At 46.7% G+C, this 23,052-nt stretch overlaps 1 protein-coding gene across 1 annotated transcript; it reads left to right on the forward strand.

The window, feature by feature from the left end:
* The first annotated feature begins 6,779 nt into the window (after positions 1-6,779).
* On the forward strand, positions 6,780-7,847 carry LOC135571679 (uncharacterized). The gene is made up of 2 exons (XM_065018175.1): positions 6,780-7,173; positions 7,396-7,847. The coding sequence occupies exons 1-2, from the start codon at positions 6,780-6,782 to the stop codon at positions 7,845-7,847; spliced, it is 846 nt and encodes a 281-aa protein (XP_064874247.1).
* Positions 7,848-23,052: the final 15,205 nt, after the last annotated feature.

The raw sequence follows: 23,052 nt of genomic DNA on the forward strand, positions 1-23,052 counted from the left end.
CCTTTATTTAACCAGGTAGGCTAGTTGAGAACAGGTTCTCATTTGCAACTGCGATCTGGCCAAGATAAAGCATAGCAGTGTGAACAGACAACACAGAGTTACACATGGAGTAAACAATTAACAAGTCAATAACACAGTAGAGAAAAAGGGGGAGTCTATATACAATGTGTGCAAAAGGCATGAGGAGGTAGGCGAATAATTACAATATTGCAGAGTGATAAATGATCAGATGATCATGTACAGGTAGAGATATTGGTGTGCAAAAGAGCAGAAAAGTAAATAAATAAAAAACTGTGGGGATGAGGTAGGTGAAAATGGGTGGGCTATTTACCAATAGATTATGTACAGCTGCAGCGATCGGTTAGCTGCTCAGATAGCTGATGTTTGAAGTTGGTGAGGGAGATAAAAGTCTCCAACTTCAGCGATTTTTGGAATTCGTTCCAGTCACAGGCAGCAGAGTACTGGAACGAAAGGCGGCCGAATGAGATGTTGGCTTTAGGGATGATCAATGAGATACACCTGCTGGAGTGCGTGCTACGGATGGGTGTTGCCATCGTGACCAGTGAGCTGAGATAAGGCGGAGCTTTGCCTAGCATGGCCTTGTAGATGACCTGGAGCCAGTGGATCTGGCGACGAATATGTAGCGAGGGCCAGCCGACTAGAGCATACAAGTCGCAGTGGTGGGTAGTATAAGGTGCTTTAGTGACAAAACGGATGGCACTGTGATAAACTGCATCCAGTTTGCTGAGAAGAGTGTTGGAAGCAATTTTGTAGATGACATCACCGAAGTCGAGGATCGGTAGGATAGTCAGTTTTACTAGGGTAATCTTGGCAGCGTGAGTGAAGGAGGCTTTGTTGCGGAATAGAAAGCCGACTCTTGATTTGATTTTCGATTGGAGATGTTTGATATGGGTCTGGAAGGAGAGTTTGCAGTCTAGCCAGACACCTAGGTACTTATAGGTGTCCACATATTCAAGGTCGGAACCATCCAGTGTGGTGATGCTAGTCGGGCAAGCGGGTGCAGGCAGCGATCGGTTGAAAAGCATGCATTTGGTTTTACTAGCGTTTAAGAGCAGTTGGAGGCCACGGAAGGAGTGTTGTATGGCATTGAAGCTCGATTGGAGGTTAGATAGCACAGTGTCCAATGACGGGCCGAAAGTGTATAGAATGGTGTCGTCTGCGTAGAGGTGGATCAGGGAATCGCCCGCAGCAAGAGCAACATCATTGATATACACAGAGAAAAGAGTTGGCCCGAGAATTGAACCCTGTGGCACCCCCATAGAGACTGCCAGAGGACCGGACAACATGCCCTCCGATTTGACACACTGAACTCTGTCTGCAAAGTAATTGGTGAACCAGGCAAGGCAGTCATCCGAAAAACCGAGGCTACTGAGTCTGCCGATAATAATATGGTGATTGACAGAGTCGAAAGCCTTGGCAAGGTCGATGAAGACGGCTGCACAGTACTGTCTTTTATCGATGGCGGTTATGATGTCGTTTAGTACCTTGAGTGTGGCTGAGGTGCACCCGTGACCGGCTCGGAAACCAGATTGCATAGCGGAGAAGGTACGGTGGGATTCGAGATGGTCAGTGACCTGTTTGTTGACTTGGCTTTCGAAGACCTTAGATAGGCAGGGCAGGATGGATATAGGTCTTTAACAGTTTGGGTCCAGGGTGTCTCCCCCTTTGAAGAGGGGGATGACTGCGGCAGCTTTCCAATCCTTGGGGATCTCAGACGATATGAAAGAGAGGTTGAACAGGCTGGTAATAGGGGTTGCGACAATGGCGGCGGATAGTTTCAGAAATAGAGGGTCCAGATTGTCAAGCCCAGCTGATTTATACGGGTCCAGGTTTTGCAGCTCTTTCAGAACATCTGCTATCTGGATTTGGGTAAAGGAGAACCTGGAAAGGCTTGGGCGAGGAGCTGCGGGGGGGCCGGAGCTGTTGGCCGAGGTAGGAGTAGCCAGGCGGAAGGCATGGCCAGCCGTTGAGAAATGCTTGTTGAAGTTTTCGATAATCATGGATTTGTCGGTGGTGACCGTGTTCCCTAGCCTCAGTGCAGTTGGCAGCTGGGAGGAGGTGCTCTTGTTCTCCATGGACTTCACAGTGTCCCAGAACTTTTTGGAGTTGGAGCTACAGGATGCAAACTTCTGCCTGAAGAAGCTGGCCTTAGCTTTCCTGACTGACTGCGTGTATTGGTTCCTGACTTCCCTGAACAGTTGCATATCGCGGGGACTGTTCGATGCTATTGCAGTCCGCCACAGGATGTTTTTGTGCTGGTCGAGGGCAGTCAGGTCTGGAGTGAACCAAGGGCTGTATCTGTTCTTAGTTCTGCATTTTTTGAACGGAGCATGCTTATCTAATATGGTGAGGAAGTTACTCTTAAAGAATGACCAGGCATCCTCAACTGACGGGATGAGGTCAATGTCCTTCCAGGATACCCGGGCCAGGTCGATTAGAAAGGCCTGCTCACAGAAGTGTTTTAGGGAGCGTTTGACAGTGATGAGGGGTGGTCGTTTGACTGCGGCACCGTAGCGGATACAGGCAATGAGGCAGTGGTCGCTGAGATCCTGGTTGAAGACAGCGGAGGTGTATTTGGAGGGCCAGTTGGTCAGGATGACGTCTATGAGGGTGCCCTTGCTTACAGAGTTAGGGTTGTACCTGGTGGGTTCCTTGATGATTTGTGTGAGATTGAGGGCATCTAGCTTAGATTGTAGGACTGCCGGGGTGTTAAGCATATCCCAGTTTAGGTCACCTAACAGAACAAACTCAGAAGCTAGATGGGGGGGCAATCAATTCACAAATGGTGTCCAGGGCACAGCTGGGAGCTGAGGGGGGGTCGGTAGCAGGCGGCAACAGTGAGAGACTTATTTCTGGAGAGAGTAATTTTCAGAATTAGTAGTTCGAACTGTTTGGGTATGGACCTGGAAAGTATGACATTACTTTGCAGGCTATCTCTGCAGTAGACTGCGACTCCTCCCCCTTTGGCAGTTCTATCTTGACGGAAGATGTTATAGTTGGGTATGGAAATCTCTGAATTTTTGGTGGCCTTCCTGAGCCAGGATTCAGACACGGCAAGGACATCAGGGTTAGCAGAGTGTGCTAAAGCAGTGAGTAAAACAAACTTAGGGAGGAGGCTTCTAATGTTGACATGCATGAAACCAAGGCTTTTTCGATCACAGAAGTCAACAAATGAGGGTGCCTGGGGACATGCAGGGCCTGGGTTTACCTCCACATCACCCGCGGAACAGAGAAGGAGTAGTCTGAGGGTGCGGCTAAGGGCTATCAAAACTGGTCGCCTAGAGCGTTGGGGACAGAAAATAAGAGGAGCAGGTTTCTGGGCATGGTAGAATATATTCAGGGCATAATGCACAGACAGGGGTATGGTGGGGTGCGGGTACGGCGGAGGTAAGCCCAGGCACTGGGTGATGATGAGAGAGGTTTTATCTCTGGACATGCTGGTTGTAATGGGTGAGGTCACCGCATATGTGGGAGGTGGGACAAAGGAGGTATCAGGGGTCTGAGGAATGGGACTAGGGGCTCCATTGTGAACTAAAACAATGATAACTAACCTGAGCAACAGTATACAAGGCATATTGACATTTGAGAGAGACATACAGTGAGGCATACAGTAAACACAGGTGTTGAATTGGGAAAGCTAGCTAAAACAGTGGGTGAGACAACAGCTAATCAGCTAGCATAACAACAGCAGGTGAGATGGCATTGACTAGGCAACTCGGCCGACAGATAAAACAAACAAGCAGAATGGAGTACCGTGATTAATGGACAGTCCAGCGTGCATCAGCTATGTAGCCAAGTGATCAGAGTCCAGGGGGCAGCGGTGGATGGGGCAGGGGGGCTGGGCTGGCGAGTGTTATCCAGGTTAAGAAAACTAACAATGACTAAATAGCTTGTAGCTAGCTAGCTGGTTAGCTTCTGGAGGTTCTTGAGTGTGTTCTAAAAATAAAGATAATAGCGACTCCGTATCACATTGGGTGAGGCAGGTTTCCGGAAGGTATAAACACATTTTTTAAAAATCGGGAAGAGATAGAGTACATATGGGCCACTGCGTTTTTGGGACGCGGCGCTGCAGACGGTTAGCAGGCCTGTGCTAACAAGCTAACAGATTAGCAGGCCGGGGTAAACAAGGTAGTAGTTAGTGTTCTTTTTTCTATGTTTTTGTATTTCTTTGTTTTGGCCGGGTATGCTTCTCAATCAGGGACAGCTGTCTATCGTTGTCTCTGATTGGGAACCATACTTAGGTAGCTTTTTCTCACATGGCTTTTGTGGGTAGTTGTTTTCTGTTTAGTGTTTTGTACCTTCGGTTATTCACTTTGTTATTTTTGTTTAGTATTCAGTTTAAATAAAAAGTCATGAACACTTACCACGCTTCGCTTTGGTCCGATTCCCCTTCATCTGACGACGACGCCCGTTACACATGGACTGTTCTCTCTGCTACAGCACGGCAAGCTGTACCGGAGCGTCAAGTCTAGGTCCAAGTCTTTTAAACAGCTTCTACCCCCAAGCCAAAAGACTACTAAACATCTAATCAAATGGCTACCCAGACTAACTTGCCCCCCCCCGCCCCCACCTCTTTTACGCTGCTGCTACTCTCTGGTATTATCTATACATAAGTCACTTGATAACTTTACCCAAATGTACATATTACCTCAATTAACCGGTGCCCCCACACATTGACTCTGTATCGGTACCCCCTGTATATACAGTAGCCTCGCTATTGTTATTTTAATGCTGCTGTTTAATTTTATTTTTTTTCATTATTTGTTACTTTATTTCTTATTTTTGGGTTTGTGAGTATACATTTCACTGTAAGGTGAAATGCTACACCTGTTGTATTCGGCAATTTGATTTGATTTGACAGAAATAACATACACCTAATGGAGTTTAAGTGCATATCTGATTAATTCCCCATTACACATTTTTTATGTGGGTTTGATATGAGGGAACATCCTGGTAAGAAACCTCCCCTGCCCCTTCCTCCTGTCTTCCACTTCATACGAAGCTTCCCTAGCCCCTTCCTCCAGTCTATAAGAAGCTTCCCCAGCCCCTTCCTCCTGTCTTCCACTTCATACGAAGCTTCCCTAGCCCCTTCCTCCAGTCTATAAGAAGCTTCCCCAGCACCTTCCTCCAGTCTATACGAAGCTTCCCCAGGCCCTTCCTCAAGTCTATAAGAAGCTTCCCCAGCCCCTTCCTCCTATCTATAAGAAGCTTCCCCAGCCCCTTCCTCCTGTCTATAAGAAGCATCCCCAGCCCCTTCCTCCTGTCTTCCAGTTCATACGAAGCTTCCCCAGCCCCTTCCTCCTGTCTTCCAGTTCATACGAAGCTTCCCCAGCCCCTTCCTCCAGTCTATAAGAAGCTTCCCCAGCCCCTTCCTTCAGTCTTCCAGTTCATACGAAGCTTCCCCAGCCCCTTCCTCTAGTCTATAAGAAGCTTCCCCAGCCATTTCCTTCAGTCTATACGAAGCTGCCCCAGCCCCTTCCTCCAGTCTACAAGAAGCTTCCCCAGCACCTTCCTCCAGTCTATACGAAGCTTCCCCAGGCCCTTCCTCAAGTCTATAAGAAGCTTCCCCAGCCCCTTCCTCCTATCTATAAGAAGCTTCCCCAGCCCCTTCCTCCTGTCTATAAGAAGCTTCCCCTGCCCCTTCCTCCTGTCTTCCAGTTCATACGAAGCTTCCCCAGCCCCTTCCTCCAGTCTATAAGAAGCTTCCCCAGCCCCTTCCTCCAGTCTATAAGAAGCTTCCCCGGCCCCTTCCTTCAGTCTTCCAGTTCATACGAAGGTTCCCCAGCCCCTTGCTCTAGTCTATAAGAAGCTTCCCCAGCCCCTTCCTCCTGTCTTTCAGTTCATACGAAGTTTCCCCAGCCCCTTCCTCCAGTCTATAAGAAGCTTCCCCAGCCCCTTCCTTCAGTCTTCCAGTTCATACGAAGCTTCCCCAGACCCTTCCTCCTGTCTTCCAGTTCATACGAAGTTTCCCCAGCCCCTTCCTCCAGTCTATAAGAAGCTTCCCCAGCCCCTTCCTTCAGTCTTCCAGTTCATACGAAGCTTCCCCAGACCCTTCCTCCTGTCTTCCAGTTCATACGAAGCTTCTCCAGCCCCTTCCTCCAGTCTATACGAAGCTTCCCTAGCCCCTTCCTCCAGTCTATAAGAAGCTTCCCCAGCCCCTTCCTCCAGTCTATAAGAAGCTTCCCCAGCCCCTTCCTCCAGTCTATAAGAAGCATCCCCAGGCACTTCCTCCTGTCTTCCAGTTCATACGAAGCTTCCCCAGCCCCTTCCTCCTGTCTTCCAGTTCATACGAAGCTTCCCCAGCCCCTTCCTCCAGTCTATAAGAAGCTTCCCCAGCCCCTTCCTTCAGTCTATACGAAGCTGCCCCAGCCCCTTCCTCCAGTCTACAAGAAGCTTCCCCAGCCCCTTCCTCCAGTCTATACGAAGCTTCCCCAGCCCCTTCCTCCAGTCTATAAGAAGCTTCCCCAGCCTCTTCCTCCTGTCTATAAGAAGCTTCCCCAGCCCCTTCCTCTAGTCTATAAGAAGCTTCCCCAGCCATTTCCTTCAGTCTATACGAAGCTGCCCCAGCCCCTTCCTCCAGTCTACAAGAAGCTTCCCCAGCACCTTCCTCCAGTCTATACGAAGCTTCCCCAGCCCCTTCCTCAAGTCTATAAGAAGCTTCCCCAGCCCCTTCCTCCTATCTATAAGAAGCTTCCCCAGCCCCTTCCTCCTGTCTATAAGAAGCTTCCCCTGCCCCTTCCTCCTGTCTTCCAGTTCATATGAAGCTTCCCCAGCCCCTTCCTCCAGTCTATAAGAAGCTTCCCCAGCCCCTTCCTCCAGTCTATAAGAAGCTTCCCGGCCCCTTCCTTCAGTCTTCCAGTTCATACGAAGGTTCCCAGCCCCTTGCTCTAGTCTATAAGAAGCTTCCCCAGCCCCTTCCTCCTGTCTTTCAGTTCATACGAAGTTTCCCCAGCCCCTTCCTCCAGTCTATAAGAAGCTTCCCCAGCCCCTTCCTTCAGTCTTCCAGTTCATACGAAGCTTCCCCAGACCCTTCCTCCTGTCTTCCAGTTCATACGAAGTTTCCCCAGCCCCTTCCTCCAGTCTATAAGAAGCTTCCCAGCCCCTTCCTTCAGTCTTCCAGTTCATACGAAGCTTCCCCAGACCCTTCCTCCTGTCTTCCAGTTCATACGAAGCTTCTCCAGCCCCTTCCTCCAGTCTATACGAAGCTTCCCTAGCCCCTTCCTCCAGTCTATAAGAAGCTTCCCAGCCCCTTCCTCCAGTCTATAAGAAGCTTCCCCAGCCCCTTCCTCCAGTCTATAAGAAGCATCCCCAGGCACTTCCTCCTGTCTTCCAGTTCATACGAAGCTTCCCCAGCCCCTTCCTCCTGTCTTCCAGTTCATACGAAGCTTCCCCAGCCCCTTCCTCCAGTCTATAAGAAGCTTCCCCAGCCCCTTCCTTCAGTCTATACGAAGCTGCCCCAGCCCCTTCCTCCAGTCTACAAGAAGCTTCCCCAGCCCCTTCCTCCAGTCTATACGAAGCTTCCCCAGCCCCTTCCTCCAGTCTATAAGAAGCTTCCCCAGCCTCTTCCTCCTGTCTATAAGAAGCTTCCCCAGCCCCTTCCTCCTGTCTATAAGAAGCTTCCCCTGCCCCTTCCTCCTGTCTTCCAGTTCATACGAAGCTTCTCCAGCTCCTTCCTCCAGTCTATAAGAAGCTTCCCCAGCCCCTTCCGCCAGTCTATAAGAAGCTTCCCCAGCCCCTTCCTCCAGTCTATAAGAAGCTTCCCCAGCCCCTTCCTTCAGTCTTCCAGTTCATACGAAGCTTCCCCAGCCCCTTCCTCCAGTCTATAAGAAGCTTCCCCAGCCCCTTCCTCCAGTCTATAAGAAGCTTCCCCGGCCCCTTCCTTCAGTCTTCCAGTTCATACGAAGGTTCCCCAGCCCCTTCCTCTAGTCTATAAGAAGCTTCCCCAGCCCCTTCCTCCTGTCTTCCAGTTCATACGAAGCTTCCCCATCCCCTTCCTCCAGTCTATAAGAAGCTTCCCCAGCCCCTTCCTTCAGTCTTCCAGTTCATACGAAGCTTCCCCAGACCCTTCCTCCTGTCTTCCAGTTCATACGAAGCTTCCCCAGCCCCTTCCTCCAGTCTATAAGAAGCTTCCCCAGCCCCTTCCTTCAGTCTTCCAGTCTATAAGAAGCTTCCCCAGCCCCTCCCTCCAGTCTATAAGAAGCTCCCTCAGCCCCTTCCTCCTATCTTCCAGTCTATAAGAAGCTTCCCCAGCCCCTTCCTCCTGTCTTCCAGTTCATACGAAGCTTCCCCAGCCCCTTCCTCCAGTCTATAAGAAGCTTCCCCAGCCCCTTCCTTCAGTCTTCCAGTTCATACGAAGCTTCCCCAGACCCTTCCTCCTGTCTTCCAGTTCATACGAAGCTTCCCCAGCCCCTTCCTCCAGTCTATAAGAAGCTACCCCAGCCCCTTCCTTCAGTCTTCCAGTCTATAAGAAGCTTCCCCAGCCCCTCCCTCCAGTCTATAAGAAGCTCCCTCAGCCCCTTCCTCCTATCTTCCAGTCTATAAGAAGCTTCCCCTGCCCCTTCCTCCTGTCTTCCAGTTCATACGAAGCTTCCCCAGCCCCTTCCTCCAGTCTATAAGAAGCTTCCCCAGCCCCTTCCTCCAGTCTATAAGAAGCTTCCCCAGCCCCTTCCTTCAGTCTTCCAGTTCATACGAACCTTCCCCAGCCCCTTCCTCCAGTCTATAAGAAGCTTCCCCAGCCCCTTCCTCCAGTCTATAAGAAGCTTCCCCGGCCCCTTCCTTCAGTCTTCCAGTTCATACGAAGGTTCCCCAGCCCCTTCCTCTAGTTTATAAGAAGCTTCCCCAGCCCCTTCCTCCTGTCTTCCAGTTCATACGAAGCTACCCCAGCCCCTTCCTCCAGTCTATAAGAAGCTTCCCCAGCCCCTTCCTTCAGTCTTCCAGTTCATACGAAGCTTCCCCAGACCCTTCCTCCTGTCTTCCAGTTCATACGAAGCTTCCCAGCCCCTTCCTCCAGTCTATAAGAAGCTTCCCCAGCCCCTTCCTTCAGTCTTCCAGTCTATAAGAAGCTTCCCCAGCCCCTCCCTCCAGTCTATAAGAAGCTCCCTCAGCCCCTTCCTCCTATCTTGCAGTCTATAAGAAGCTTCCCCAGCCTCTTCCTTCAGTCTTCCAGTCTATAAGAAGCTTCCCCAGCCCCTCCCTCCAGTCTATAAGAAGCTCCCTCAGCCCCTTCCTCCTATCTTGCAGTCTATAAGAAGCTTCCCCAGCCCCTTCCTTCAGTCTTCCAGTTCATATGAAGGTTCCCCAACCCCTTCCTCTAGTCTATAAGAAGCTTCCCCAGCCCCTTCCTCCTGTCTTCCAGTTCATACGAAGCTTCCCCAGCCCCTTCCTCCAGTCTATAAGAAGCTTCCCCAGCCCCTTCCTTCAGTCTTCCAGTTCATACGAAGCTTCCCCAGACCCTTCCTCCTGTCTTCCAGTTCATACGAAGCTTCCCCAGCCCCTTCCTCCAGTCTATAAGAAGCTTCCCCAGCCCCTTCCTTCAGTCTTCCAGTCTATAAGAAGCTTCCCCAGCCCCTCCCTCCAGTCTATAAGAAGCTCCCTCAGCCCCTTCCTCCTATCTTCCAGTCTATAAGAAGCTCCCTCAGCCCCTTCCTCCTATCTTCCAGTCTATAAGAAGCTTCCCCAGCCCCATCTTCTTGTCTTCCAGTCTATAAGAAGCTTCCCCAGCCCCATCTTCTTGTCTTCCAGTCTATAAGAAGCTGCCCCAGCCCCATCTTCTTGTTTTCCAGTCAATAAGAAGCTCCCTCAGCCCCTTCCTCCTATCTTGCAGTCTATAAGAAGCTTCCCCAGCGCCTTCCTCCTGTATTCCAGTCTATAAGGAGTTTCCCAAAACCCTTCCTCCTGTCTTCCAGTTTATCTCAGTCACTGAGAGATGACCGCTAATTGGTTTTCATTATCATTATGAATAATTATGAAATGTTATTCTACATGCAGGGCCTCTTGCTCCTGACCAGTTTAATTACTGTCTCTGTGCTAGTCGTGGCTGTGGCAAGGTCTGCAGGTCCACCAAGCAGCAGTGAAAAGACTCTCTCAAAACAGGGAGTGGTAGAGGGGGAGCCATAGGTGGGTGGGAGGGACTGTCCTCATATTAATGTACCAGTTACTGTAGCATAAAAATACAACTGCACCTTGGCTCTGGTGTTTCCGTGGTTTTCTCCCAGTGAATGATGACTTGTTAAATTGAACAGTTGAACTTAGAGAAATATTCTGGTTACAGAGGTATACTGTATCTCCATCTTCCTGGTCGTCTTTGACTGTGGCTGTTGCAGAGGAGTGTGCAGGACCAGTACAGTGTTAAAGAAGCATGTGTCAGTCCTGTGTGGGGGCACTCAGGAGGGAGGACTGACTGACCTGATGAACTGGCTCTGTGAGACGTATGGGTAGGGAGCCGGTGTTGGCAGTACGTCTGCATGAGCCTAACAAACTGCTGCGAGCATAAACAAACTGACCCTAAAGCTCCACTTATGAAGAGGATAGTGTTGTAGTTTTGGATAAAACCTGAAAGATAATCTTCTGAGTGAAAAACCTCAAGAGACGGGAGTACTCAGTCCTGATGAATGGCAGGTAAATAAACATTGGCGTCAGGTAGCCTAGTGGTTAAGAGCATTGTACCAGTAACTGAAAGGTTGCTAGTTGTAAAGTCTGTTGACGTACCCTTGAGCAAGGCATTTAACCCAAACTGCTCCCGTCCATCTGTATAAGAGCATCTACTAACATGTAAATGCAACATTGATTGACAATAATTAAAGCAGCAATGTATGGATTTTTGTCTCAGGACATATGCTATCTTATTTCAGTCACAGCTGAAGAAAAAGAGAGCTGCTGATAACTTGGTGAGGCAGGGTTGAATGAAAAACACTGACTGTCTTTGGAGAATGCAACATCCAGTGTTTCTGTACAGCATGACAGGGCTCTGAAATGTGAAATGAGCTGTGCTTTCTGGTACTGTGTGTGTGTGTGTGTGTGTGTGTGTGTGTGTGTGTGTGTGTGTGTGTGTGTGTGTGTGTGTGTGTGTGTGTGTGTGTGTGTGTGTGTGTGTGCGTGTGTGCGTGTGTGTGTGTGTGTGTGTGTGTGTGTGTGTGTGTGTGTGTGCGTGTGTGTGTGTGTGTGTGTGTGTGTGTGTGTGTGTGTGTGTGTGTGTGTGTGTGCGTGTGTGCGTGTGTGTGTGCGTGTGTGTGTGTGTGTGTGTGTGTGTGTGCCCCTGCACTTTTTCTGAAATAACCTGCAGCTTTTTTTTTTTTATAAAGCATGCATTTATACATGCAAACTACACTGCTATTCCTCTGGGTCAGGTTGTAAACATATGTTCCCTGGTGAGCATAAACACATTCATATTCTAGCAAAAACACACACGTACCCGCATACTCGTACCCACACAACCCGAACCTCACACCCACTTGGAGAGTTAAGCCTAATGTTCTCAACCTGGGGTTTCCCCTAACATAACAGGCCTTGGAGCTTGGAGCACAAATTTACCCTAAACTTTCAAACTTTATTGCCGTAAAACTTAAATTAAATGCAGTGTCAAACTAGCCGCCTGTCCCTTGTACTAGCCGGGCAATGGCACACATTTCAGTAAATAAAGGTGTTTCAAATAAACTGCGGGTCTAAATGAATTGTTTATGAGGTTTAATGTTTGATTTGTTCAATTAAATCATTCAGTAATCACTCAAAAAACCTATAGCAATCATCCATTTTTATCATCAGTAAGAAACTGCTAGACATTGGCTGCTTACAGCTCTGAACTGCTAGCTAACTGGCATGCACAAAAACAGTCAACAACTTTGGTAATACAGACCCCCGGAAATCGGCCAATGTGAGAACTGCTGAAAATGCACAGTGAAAGAGGCGAATAATATTTTACATAAAGGCATACAAAGACAAAATAAATGTGACACAGTATGTAAAATGACAACACATTACTGCAAGAAATTAAGAAATAGTTTAGAATGCTGGAAGTGAATGCTGGAGTTAAACAATTAACTATGAGCAAAAGCTGTGTGCATTTAGGAAATAGACGCCTGGCTCAAAAAGAAGACTGTCTATAATAAGTGCCTGTTGTGTTAAGTTATTCAAGTAAATAAAGGCCTATTAATTGAAGTTTTACGTTAAGTTTAATTTGTATTTATTGGCTAACAGCATGAAACCCACCACTAATGGAAACTAGTGATAAGCCATGTTAAACTAAAAATGTTGAAAATGTTCTGCTTTAAAACTGAATTATTTAGTTTTATTTCTGTCTGAGAAATAGTATCTAAATTATGTGAATAGTTTAAACTTGGCAATGGGTTTTCATGCAATATGTTCATACTGTTCATACTATCCTATTTTGGTATAGCCTACATGCAACTGGCGATCACCCATTCTCCTCGAGCCAAATATGCTGACCGGGCATCTGGCTGATAACAGTGTGCATTTATAGAACTGCAGAGTTTACAAGTCAAAACAACTCAATGCGCTATTTGCAGACACAATTTTTTTGTGGAGTTTGATACATTATGTTGTACATTCCATCTAATGGAACAGGGCTGGTTAATCCCTCGGTTGTTCTAATGACCTTAAAACCATTATTGGGGAGAGATACATGATTGTCTCAATCTAATATTGGTAAACGTTTAGAACAAACGATTGCTTTTCACTTTACCTGTCTGACTATAGATAGGCTCAGAGGAGGCTGGTGGGCGGATATATAGTAGGACGGGCTCATTGTAATGTCCGGAATAGAATTCATGGGATGGAGTCAAACATTTGGTTTCCATATGTTTGACGTGTTTGATACCGTTCCATTTATTCCATTACAGCCATTACAATAAGCCAGTCCTCCTATAGCTCCTTCCACCAGCCTCCTCTGGATGGGCTACACTTTAATAAGAGCATGGGAATACTTTCACATCTGATGTTGCTGAGATAGCCCATTCCCACTTGTGTTGATGTTGTACAGCCAATCTGCAGGCAGAGTGCTTCTTGCGATTGATTACCCGACTGCAGCAAACATATCAATGAGAGAGATATGCCCTTGCCTGGGCCGTGGGGCCAATGCCGATTAATGCCTTGTGTCAGTCTCCAATATAGATCATTCATTCACACTGAGGAATCCTGGGAAGAAAATTCTCTCTGTGTCTCACATTATCTCTCACAAGCAACTCCACACATTCAAATTGTACAGAGCAGTTGTGCATTTGTACAATGAGACACAAGCATAACAAAAATCAGGCAAAACACTTTCAAAAGTTAAGATTTTGAGGACTTTAAGCAAATGGAAGACTTCACTTTTTAACTTACATTTTTGGGGTTATCATATTGGTTTCTTTGATATTCCTCAAGTAATGCTACTTTGTAATTAACTAGCCCTCACACCATTCTATTTGTAAGGAGCAGTTGCCTCACTTCATATTGCTCACTTCATGTTCCCCTCAAAGAGAAAGCCATGTTAACAGTGAGGGAAAAATGATGTATTCACCTTATTTGTTGGCTATGTAACAATTATTTACTTAACGAACAGTAAGATATTTCTGTCCTGCTAATGCTGTGTTTTATGGTCTCCACTCTAGCACCCTGCAGCTAGTCTGGATGTTGAGGACATGGGTTCTACGAGAGATAGTTTGAAGCTGACAATTGATTTGTGTTGGTGATAAAAACCTAAAAGCTAGCATTCTATAGACAAGATGTGGTGTGTGTGACTCAAGATAGAGAGAGCCTGGAAGAGTTAAGAACAATGCCTCATTGTCTCATCTTCCTGGCAGCTGGGAAACTAAGTAAAAGACCATCCCGTGTAGATAACCAAGGTGGCTTATGGGAATGTTAGAAGTGACTGACTAAGCAATCTTGGTATCAGCTATATAACTGTGCATCGTCTGTAAAGGCTAGACTCTCAACCTAACAGTCAGTCAAGACTGGTGGGCCGACGGTCTCATTATTGCAATAATTAATCAATATTAAATAAAGATGATTGTTTTGAAGAAATAACCAAGACCAGGTCTCTCTCAGTACTGAATTTCCACGACACAACACAAAGGAAATGACAGGCTTTTGTTTACAGTGCATAAATAGAATAGCAGTGTAAAATAGGTTTAAACATGTCAATTCAATCATCCGGACTGATCTATTTCAAGCCTGTGGGCATATGTCACCTGTGCGACAACATCACTCCAAACAGGATCAAACTGATACTTATCAATTAACCACTTTTAAAATGTCACAGTTACTCATCTATCATCGCCTTTACAGTTATTCATCTATAATCTTCTGTGGACTCAGATTCAGAGGTACTCTCTCAAAAATCATGTTTGATCTGAAACCTCCAATGAGTACTAGAGTTCACAGAATCAAAGGATTGGAGAATATGTGATATGCATAACTTCTTATAATGAATTAACATTTTATTGTATCATAAAAAATATACAATTAAACTTGATAAGAAGTACAAATCTAAATCAAGTTATTTGACCCAAATCTGTGTAAATATATGAGTAAATATATGTGTAAATCTGAGTATTTTAAATGACTAAATTAATAAAAATTCTAAGCACCTACAGTATTGGAAGTTGATCAGTGTTTGTATTCAATATGCCCACTGCTGTGTGTTTCTTAGCCATGTTGAGAGGAGAAACTGACCCATTGAAGATCCTCCCCTGAAACATATCAATGAGGAGAAATAGCATGCCTCATGTTAATGTCCTTCATTACTCTCCCATGTGGTCCATAAACAAACTGGACCAAACAATGAACCCTTGCCATGTTTACCCAGGGCCAGATTACCAAGGGGCCACTCATAAACAACAGCAAAATGTGTTGAATAGCAGGAAATTAGCTTTAAAACTGCAAAATGTTCACTCAGCCTCATGACAACATTATAAAACTGCAAATGTGTTGAAATGCAGGATTATAGGTGTTTTCCGAAAGGTAGGTGCCTGGGGCACAAAATGCGTTCGACCGGCCCTGTTTACCTAAACAACACTGGGCAGGTTCAGGGTCTGGATCACCTTCACTGGTTTAAGTATGTGGGGAATAGTGTGATTTTCTGAACCAAGCCACAGCATAGTCGCAGGAGGCTCCAGATTTCTGCTCTGTCTTTGGGTTGGGAGACGTTTGATCGCCCGGGGTGAAGTTCTGGATCTATGACATGAAACATTTAACAGCACGGAGTGTGCTTATAGCCTCTTAGCAAGAATTAAAGCACTTGATTACATCAACATTTCTGCTGCAAAGCTTGCTTGAGTTTCAACTTAATGTTCACTCCTAAAGAGAAAACAGGAAGAATTGGCCCCGAGACATGTCCTCCTGCTTCACCACTAACAGTTTGTAAGCAATACCACCCAGTGCTAACTTAGTAGAAATAGGTTAAGGCCACAAGGTTGCCCATTTTGATTAATGGAGGTTTTACAGCTATTAATCTCCTCAAGTTAAGCAGATTAATATGGGCAAGGATACCTTGAAAGTCTAAAGTAGGTCCCTTTAGTTGTATTTGCAAGGGGAAATTACATATCTAATAGGTTTCACTAAGCCAAGAGTCATTACTCACATGATGAACGAACACAACGCAAGGTGCATGATGATTGATGTGAGGGGAGATTGGAGTAGGAAAAGTAGGTTTCTTGAGGTAGAGGTGAGCCTTGGAGGCTGTCTCTCTCTCTATGGGTATTTAAGGGGTATCACGAGACGACAGTCAACTCATCCATCATGTCAGCAGCAATGTAAGTGAAGCTCACACTTGGGGATAAAGCTAACAAGGGATGAAGGTTTTCAGCAAGGTCTCTATTTGGAAACGCCCCAACATGTATTCAAGGTAAATGGATTGACACATCTTGACTTATATCTCACTATACATTTCAGTTAAGAAGCTGTTAAGACATTTTCATTACCCTTGAAATCACTGTGTAAATACACATGTGACACAGACATACACTACATGGCCAAAAGTATGTGGACACCTGCTTGTCGAACAACTTACTCCAAAATCATGGGCATTAATATGGAGTTGGTCCCCCCTTTGCTTCTATAACAGCCTCCACTCTTCTGGGAAGGCTTTCCACTAGATGTTGGAACATTGCTGTGGGGACTTGCTTCCATTCAGCCACAAGAGCATTAGTGAGGTCGGGCGATTAGGCCTGGCTCGCAGTCGGCGTTCCAATTCATCCCAAAGGTGTTTGATGGGGTTGAGGTCAGGGCTCTGTGCAGGCCAGTCAAATTCTTCTTCACCGATCTCGACAAACCATTTCTGTATGGACCTCACTTTGTGCACGTGGGCATTGTGGTTAGATCGTTGGACTAGTAACCGAAAGGTTGCAAGTTCAAATCCCCGAGCTGACAAGGTACAAATCTGTCGTTCTGCCCCTGAACAGGCAGTTAACCCACTGTTCCTAGGCCGTCATTGAAAATAAGAATTTGTTCTTAACTGACTTGCCTAGTAAAATAACAGTAAAATTAAAATAAATTAAATTGTCAGGCAGAAACAAGAAAGGGCCTTCCCTAAACTGTTGCCACAAAGTTGGAAGCACAGAATCGCTTAGAATGTCATTGTATGCTGTAGCGTTAAGATTTCGCTTCATTGGAACTAAGGGTGCTAGCCCGAACCATTAAAAACAGCCCCAGACCATTATTCCTCCTCCACCAATCTTTAGAGTTGGTACTATGCATTGGAGAAATGGTAGAGTTTTCCTGGCATCCGCCAAAGTCAGATTTGCCCGTTGGACTTGTGCTTGGTGGCTTTAGGCTTGTGTGCGGCTGACTGGCAATGGAAACCCATTTCATGATGCTCCCAACGAACAGTCCTTGTGCTGACGCTGCTTCCAGAGGCAGTTTCGAACTCGGTAGTGAGTGTTTCTACGCGCTTCAGCACTCACGTTCTGTGAGCTTGTGTGGCCTTCCACACAGCTCTTCAGTAAGGCTATTCTACTGCCAACGTTGGTCTACGGAGATTGCATGGCTGTGTGCTCGATTTTATACATCTATCAGCAACAGATATGGCTGAAATAGCCGAATCCACTCATTTGAAGGGGTGTCAATATCATTTTTTATATATAGTGTATTTTCCTGTGTCATCATTTGCTTCAATGCCTTTCAATGCCTTGCTTCAGTGCCTTGCAAAAGTATTCATCCCTTTTGGCGTTTTTCCTATTTTGTAAATAATAAATAACAACATGTAATTTAAATCGATTTTTATTTGGATATCATGTAATGGGCATACACAAAATAGTCCAAATTGGTGAAGTGAAAAAATGATTAAAGAAATACAAATAAAAGGGAAAAGTGGTGCGTGCATATATATTGACCCCCTTTGCTATGAAGCCCCTGAATAAGATCTGTTGCAACCAATTAGCTTCAGAAGTCACATAATTAGTTAAATATAGTCCACCTGTGTGCAATCTAAGTGTCACATGATCTGTCACATGATCACAGTACATATACACCTGTTCTGAAAGGCCCCAGAGTCTGCAACACCACTAAGCAAGGAGCACCACCAAGCAAGCGGCACCATTAAATCCATTATAAAATCATTGAAAGAATATGGCACCACAACAAACCTGCCAAGAGAGGGCAGCCCACCAAAACTCATGTACCAGGCAAGGAGGGCATTAATCAGAGGCAACAAAGAGACCAAAGATAACCCTGAAGGATCTGCAAAGCTCCACAGTGGAGATTGGAGTATCTGTCTGTAGGACAACTTTAAGCCGTACACTCCACAGAGATGGGCTTTATAGAAGAGTGACCAGAAAGAGCCATTGCTTAATTAAAGAAAAAAATAAGAAAACATATGGAAGAAAGTACTCTGGTCAGATGAGACTAAAATTGATCTTTTTGGCCATCAAGAAAAACGATATGTCTGGCGTAAACCCAACACCTCACATCACCCCGAGAATACCAACAGTGAAGCATGGTGGTGGCAGCATCATGCTGTGGGGATGTTTTTCATCGGCAGGGACTGGGAAACTGGTCAGAATTGAAGGAATGATGGATGGCACTAAATACAGGGCAATTCTTGAGGGAAACCTGTTTCAGTCATCCAGAGATTTGAGACTGGGATGGAGGTTCACCTTCCAACAGGACAGTGACCCTAAGCATACTGCTAAAGCAAAACTCGAGTGGTTTAATGGAAAACATTTAAATGTCTTGGAATGGCCTAGTCAAAGCTCAGACCTCAATCCAATTGAGAATCCGTGGTATGACTAAAAGATTGCTGTACACAAGTGGAACCCATCCAACTTGAAGGAGCTGGAGAAGTTTTGCCTTGAATAATGGGCAAAAATCCCAGATGTGCCAAGCTTATAGAGACATACGCCAAGAGACGTGCAGCTATAATTGCTGCAAAAGGTGGCTCTACAAAGTATTGACTAAGGGGGTGAATAGTTAGGCACGCTCAAGATTTCAGTTTTTTTGTCTTATTTCTGGTTTGTTTCACAATAAAATATATTTTGCATTTTCAAAGTGGTAGGTATGTTGTGTAAATGAAATGATACAACCCCCCCAAAAAACTATTTTAATTCCAGGTTGTAAGGCAATAAAATAGGAAAAATGCCAAGGGGGGTGAATACTTTCGCAATCAACTGTAGGTTTGTTGTTCATCTACTCCCTCGGGGTGCTAGGCTAGCGTGTACAGGCTATGTGTAGCATTGAGCTCATGAGACCCTAGCCCTAGCAATAGAGATGTGGTTGCCTTGAAGAGATGCCTAACCAGCTGTGGATGTGAGGGACTCTCCTGTTTCTCTATCCAGTCTGTCAGCCACAGAGCATAAATGGTCGTGAGCGGCATTGAGAGAGAGCGTTCCATTTTGTCCCTGCCCATCAGAGAGGGGTGGCTAGACAGCTGGGTCCAGGGAAAGGCCTTCAGGCCTCCTGTCCCTTCAAAGTGTAATGTTTTGTGACAGAGCCACCGAGCCCTGGGAAACAGCCTGTAACAGCCACACCTTCAAATACAAAGTTCTGAGAGAAAGACAGCCAGGAGAGAGACAGCCAGGAGAGAGACAGCCAGGAGAGAGACAGCCAGGAAAGAGACAGCCAGGAGAGAGAAAGCAGAGAAAGAGAGAGAATTAACAACAACAAAAAACAGAGCAACGTGAGCATAGCCTTGCTATTGAGAGAGGCCGCCGTAGGCAGACCTGGCTCAAGAGAATACAGGCTATGTGCACACTGCCCACAAAATTGGGTGGAAACTGAGTTGCACTTCCTAACCTTCTGACAAATGTATGACCACATTAGAGACTTACTTCCCTCAGATTACACAGACCCACAAAGAATTTGAAAACAAATCCAATTTTGATAAACTCCTATATCTATTGGGTGAAATACCACAGTGTGCCATCACAGCAGCAAGATGTGTGACCTGTTGCCGCAAGAAAATAGCAACAAGTAAAGAACACACACCATTGTAAATACAATCTATATTTATGTTTATTTACTTTCCCTTTTGTACTTTAACTATTTGCACATCGTTACAACGCTGTATATAGCCAAAATATGACATTTGAAATGTCTCTATTCCTTTCAAACTTTTGTGAGTGTAATGTTTACTGTAAATATTGTATTGGGAATTTCAATTAGTTCATTATCTATTTCCCTTGCTTTGGCAATGTAAACACATGTTTCCCATGCCAATAAAGACCCTTAAATTGAAATTGAGAGAGAGAGAGAGAGAGAGAGAGAGAGAGAGAGAGAGAGAGAGAGAGAGAGAGAGAGAGAGAGAAAGCCCAGAGAGAGAGCGAAAGAAAGCAGAGAGAGAGGAGAGAGAGAGAGCAAACATAGAGAAACACAGAGAAAGAGAATGCACAGAGAGAGAGAGAATGCACAGAGAGAGAGAATGCACAGAGAGAGAATGCACAGAGAGAGAGAATGCACAGAGAGAGAGAAAGACAGATAACACAGAAAGATAATAGAGATATATAGAGATAAAGCACAGAGAGAGAGAAAGCACAGAGAGAAAGCATAGAGAGAGAGAGAGAGAGAGAGAGAGAGAGAGAGAGAGAGAGAGAGAGAGAGGAAGCACACACAGAGAGAGAGAAAGCACAGAGAGAAAGAGAGAGAGAGAGACTTTGACTTTTTGTCTTTATTTAATGAAACTTTCTCATTTCATTAAAACCTCACCACCCCCACCCTCCTTAAAAATAAAACACCAAAATATATCCTGTACTGCATACATGTACCATAATCACCTTGCCCTCTACCCCACGATACCAAATAACAACACATCACATCACAATAACAAAAACCTCACCACTTCCACAACTGTATCTCCAAAACATCTTCCCCTACTATACAGACAGCCCCCCTAACACACCATATCTCCTGAAACATCTCCACACTTTTTGTCATTTTATAGAACTCAAATTCTACCCTAAGGTGCGCCAAGACCATCCCATTAAGTAATAGTAAAGGGTCTGTTGTCCCCCCACCTTTCTCTGTTCCTCACTCTGCATTCTGTTCCTCTCTCTCTGTTCCTCCTTGTTAGCCAAATTAACAACTTTGCCTGAGCAAACAGAAAATTCAACAAAACACATTTGGCCTTCTCTTTATTTGAATACCTGTACCCCATTATAAACATCCCAACAGTAAAAACCACCCCCAACCTCTCACACAGACATTCCAACAGAGACATTAAGGCATTAACCTGGCACACACAGAAAAGACATGAATCAGTTTCCCTCATAACACAGAAAGGACAACCCTGCCTGATTCCCGGTTCAACCCGTGCCGACCAGCTGTTAGTGGCCAGGGCTCTATGTATAACCCTCCACTGGTGGTCCCCTGACCTCTTTGGTACTGGGGGTTTGTAAAGCCACATACCTCCTGCCACTGATGTGCCTTTACTCCTGTTAGGCTCCTAATGTTCCTTACCTTAAAACCTCTCAGCGCACGGTCTAGTGCGCTGAGATCGAAGATCTTCAAAAGTAAGTGATTTATTTTATCGCTATTTCTGATTTTGTGACGCCTGTGCTGGTTTGGAAAATATGTTCATGTGAGACGCTGTCCTCAGACAATCGAATGCTATGCTTTTGTCATAAAGCCTTTTTGAAATCTGATCCGATTACCAAGTGTAACGGCTTTCTTCCGTCGAAGGAGAGGAGGACCAAAATGCGGCGTGGTTAGGGTTCATGTTTTTTAATAAGAAAAACTAAACATGAGCACAATTACAAAAACAACAAATGTGGCAAAACCTGAAACAGTCCTATCTGGTGCAGAGAACACAAAGACAGGAAACAACCACCCCAACACAAAACAAGCTACCTAAATATGGTTCCCAATCAGAGACAATGACTAACACCTGCCTCTGATTGAGAACCATATCAGGCCATACATAGAAACGGACAAACCAGACACACAACATAGAATGCCCACCCAGCTCACGTTCTGACCAACACTAAAACAAGGAAAACACAAAAGAACTATGGTCAGAACGTGACAGTACCCCCCCCATCCCCCCAGGGTGCGGACTCCGACCGCACAACCAAAACCTATAGGGGAGGGTCTGGGTGCGGTGGCGGCGCTGGACGTGGACCCCACTCCATCATTGTCTTTGTCCACCTCCTTAGCGTCCTTTGAGTGGCGACCCTCACCGCCGACCTTGGCCTAGGAACCCTAACAAAGGGCCCCACTGGACTGAGGGGCAGCTCCTGACTGAGGGGCAGCTCGGGACTGAGGTAGCTCAGGACTGAGGGGTAGCTCAGGACTGAGGTGTAGCTCAGGACTGAGGTGTAGCTCAGGACTGAGGGTAGCTCAGGACTGAGGGGTAGCTCAGGACTGAGGGGTAGCTCAGGACTGAGAGATAGCTCAGGCTGGTTGACAGCTCTGGCAGCTTCTGGCTGACTGACGGCTCTGGCAGCTCCTGGCTGACTGGCGGCTCTGGCAGATCCTGGCTGAATGGCGACTCTGGTGGATCCTGGCTGACTGGCGGCTCTGGCGGCTCCTTGCAGACTGCCGGCTCTGGCGGCTCCTTCCAGACTGGCGGCTCTGGCGGCTCATGACAGATGGGAGACTCTAGCAGCTCTGGACAGGCGGGAGACTCTAGCAGCTCTGGACAGACGGGAGACTGTAGCAGCTCTGGACAGATGGGAGACTCTAGCAGCTCTGGACAGACAGGAGACTCTAGCAGCTCTGGACAGACGGGAGACTCTAGCAGCTCTGGACAGACAGGAGACTCTGGCAGTGCTGGAGAGGAGGAGGGATGGACAGGTGGGAGCACCTGTAGGGCTGAGACGGAGAGACAGTCTGGTGCGGGGGGCTGCCACCGGAGGGCTGGTGTGTGGAGTTGGTACTGGATAGACCGGACCGTGCAGGTGCACTGGAGCTCTTGAGCACCGAGCCTGCCCAACCTTACCTGGTTGAATGCTCCCGGTCGCCCTGCCAGTGCGGCGAGGTGGAATAGCCCGCCCTGGGCTGTGCTGGTGAACCGGGGACACCATGCGTAAGGCTGGTGCCATGTACGCCCAAAGAGAAGCACTGGAGACCAGATGCGTAGAGCAGGCTTCATGGCACCTGGCTCGATACCAACTCTAGCCCGGCCGATACGAGGAGCTGGTATGTACCACAGCGGGCTATGCACCCGCACTGGGGACACCTTGCGCTCCACAGCATAACACGGTGCCTGCCCGGTCTCTCTCGCCCTCCGGTAAGCACAGGAGGTTGGCACAGGTCTCCAACTGGCTTCGCCACACTTCCTGTGTGCCACCCCCCAATATATTTTTGAGGCTGACTCTCGGGCTTCCATCCGCGCCGCCGTGCTGCCTCCTCATACCAGCGCCTCTCCGCTTTCGCTGTCTCCAGCTCTTCTTTGGGGCGGCGATATTCTCCTGGCTGTGCCCAGGGTCCTTTACCGTGCAACTCGTCCTCCCATGTCCATTCCTCCTTGCGCTGCTCCTGCTGCCCCTGCCTGTCACCATGCTGCTTGGTCTTGTTGTGGTGGGTGGTTCTGTAACGGCTTTCTTCCGTCGAAGGAGAGGAGGACCAAAATGCAGCGTGGTTAGAGTTCATGTTTTTTAATAAGAAAAA

Source organism: Oncorhynchus nerka, linkage group LG5, assembly GCF_034236695.1.
Source record: "Oncorhynchus nerka isolate Pitt River linkage group LG5, Oner_Uvic_2.0, whole genome shotgun sequence".
Taxonomy (NCBI): domain Eukaryota; kingdom Metazoa; phylum Chordata; class Actinopteri; order Salmoniformes; family Salmonidae; genus Oncorhynchus; species Oncorhynchus nerka.

Bases quoted from the DNA above. Each gene is read 5' to 3' on its own strand.
- LOC135571679 (XM_065018175.1), top strand. From the start codon at position 6,780: ATGAAGCTTCCCCAGCCCCTTCCTCCAGTCTATAAGAAGCTTCCCCAG. The intron at 7,174-7,395 runs GTCTTCCAGTTC...CCTGTCTTCCAG, and splicing joins TTCCCCAGACCCTTCCTCCT to TTCATACGAAGCTTCCCCAG.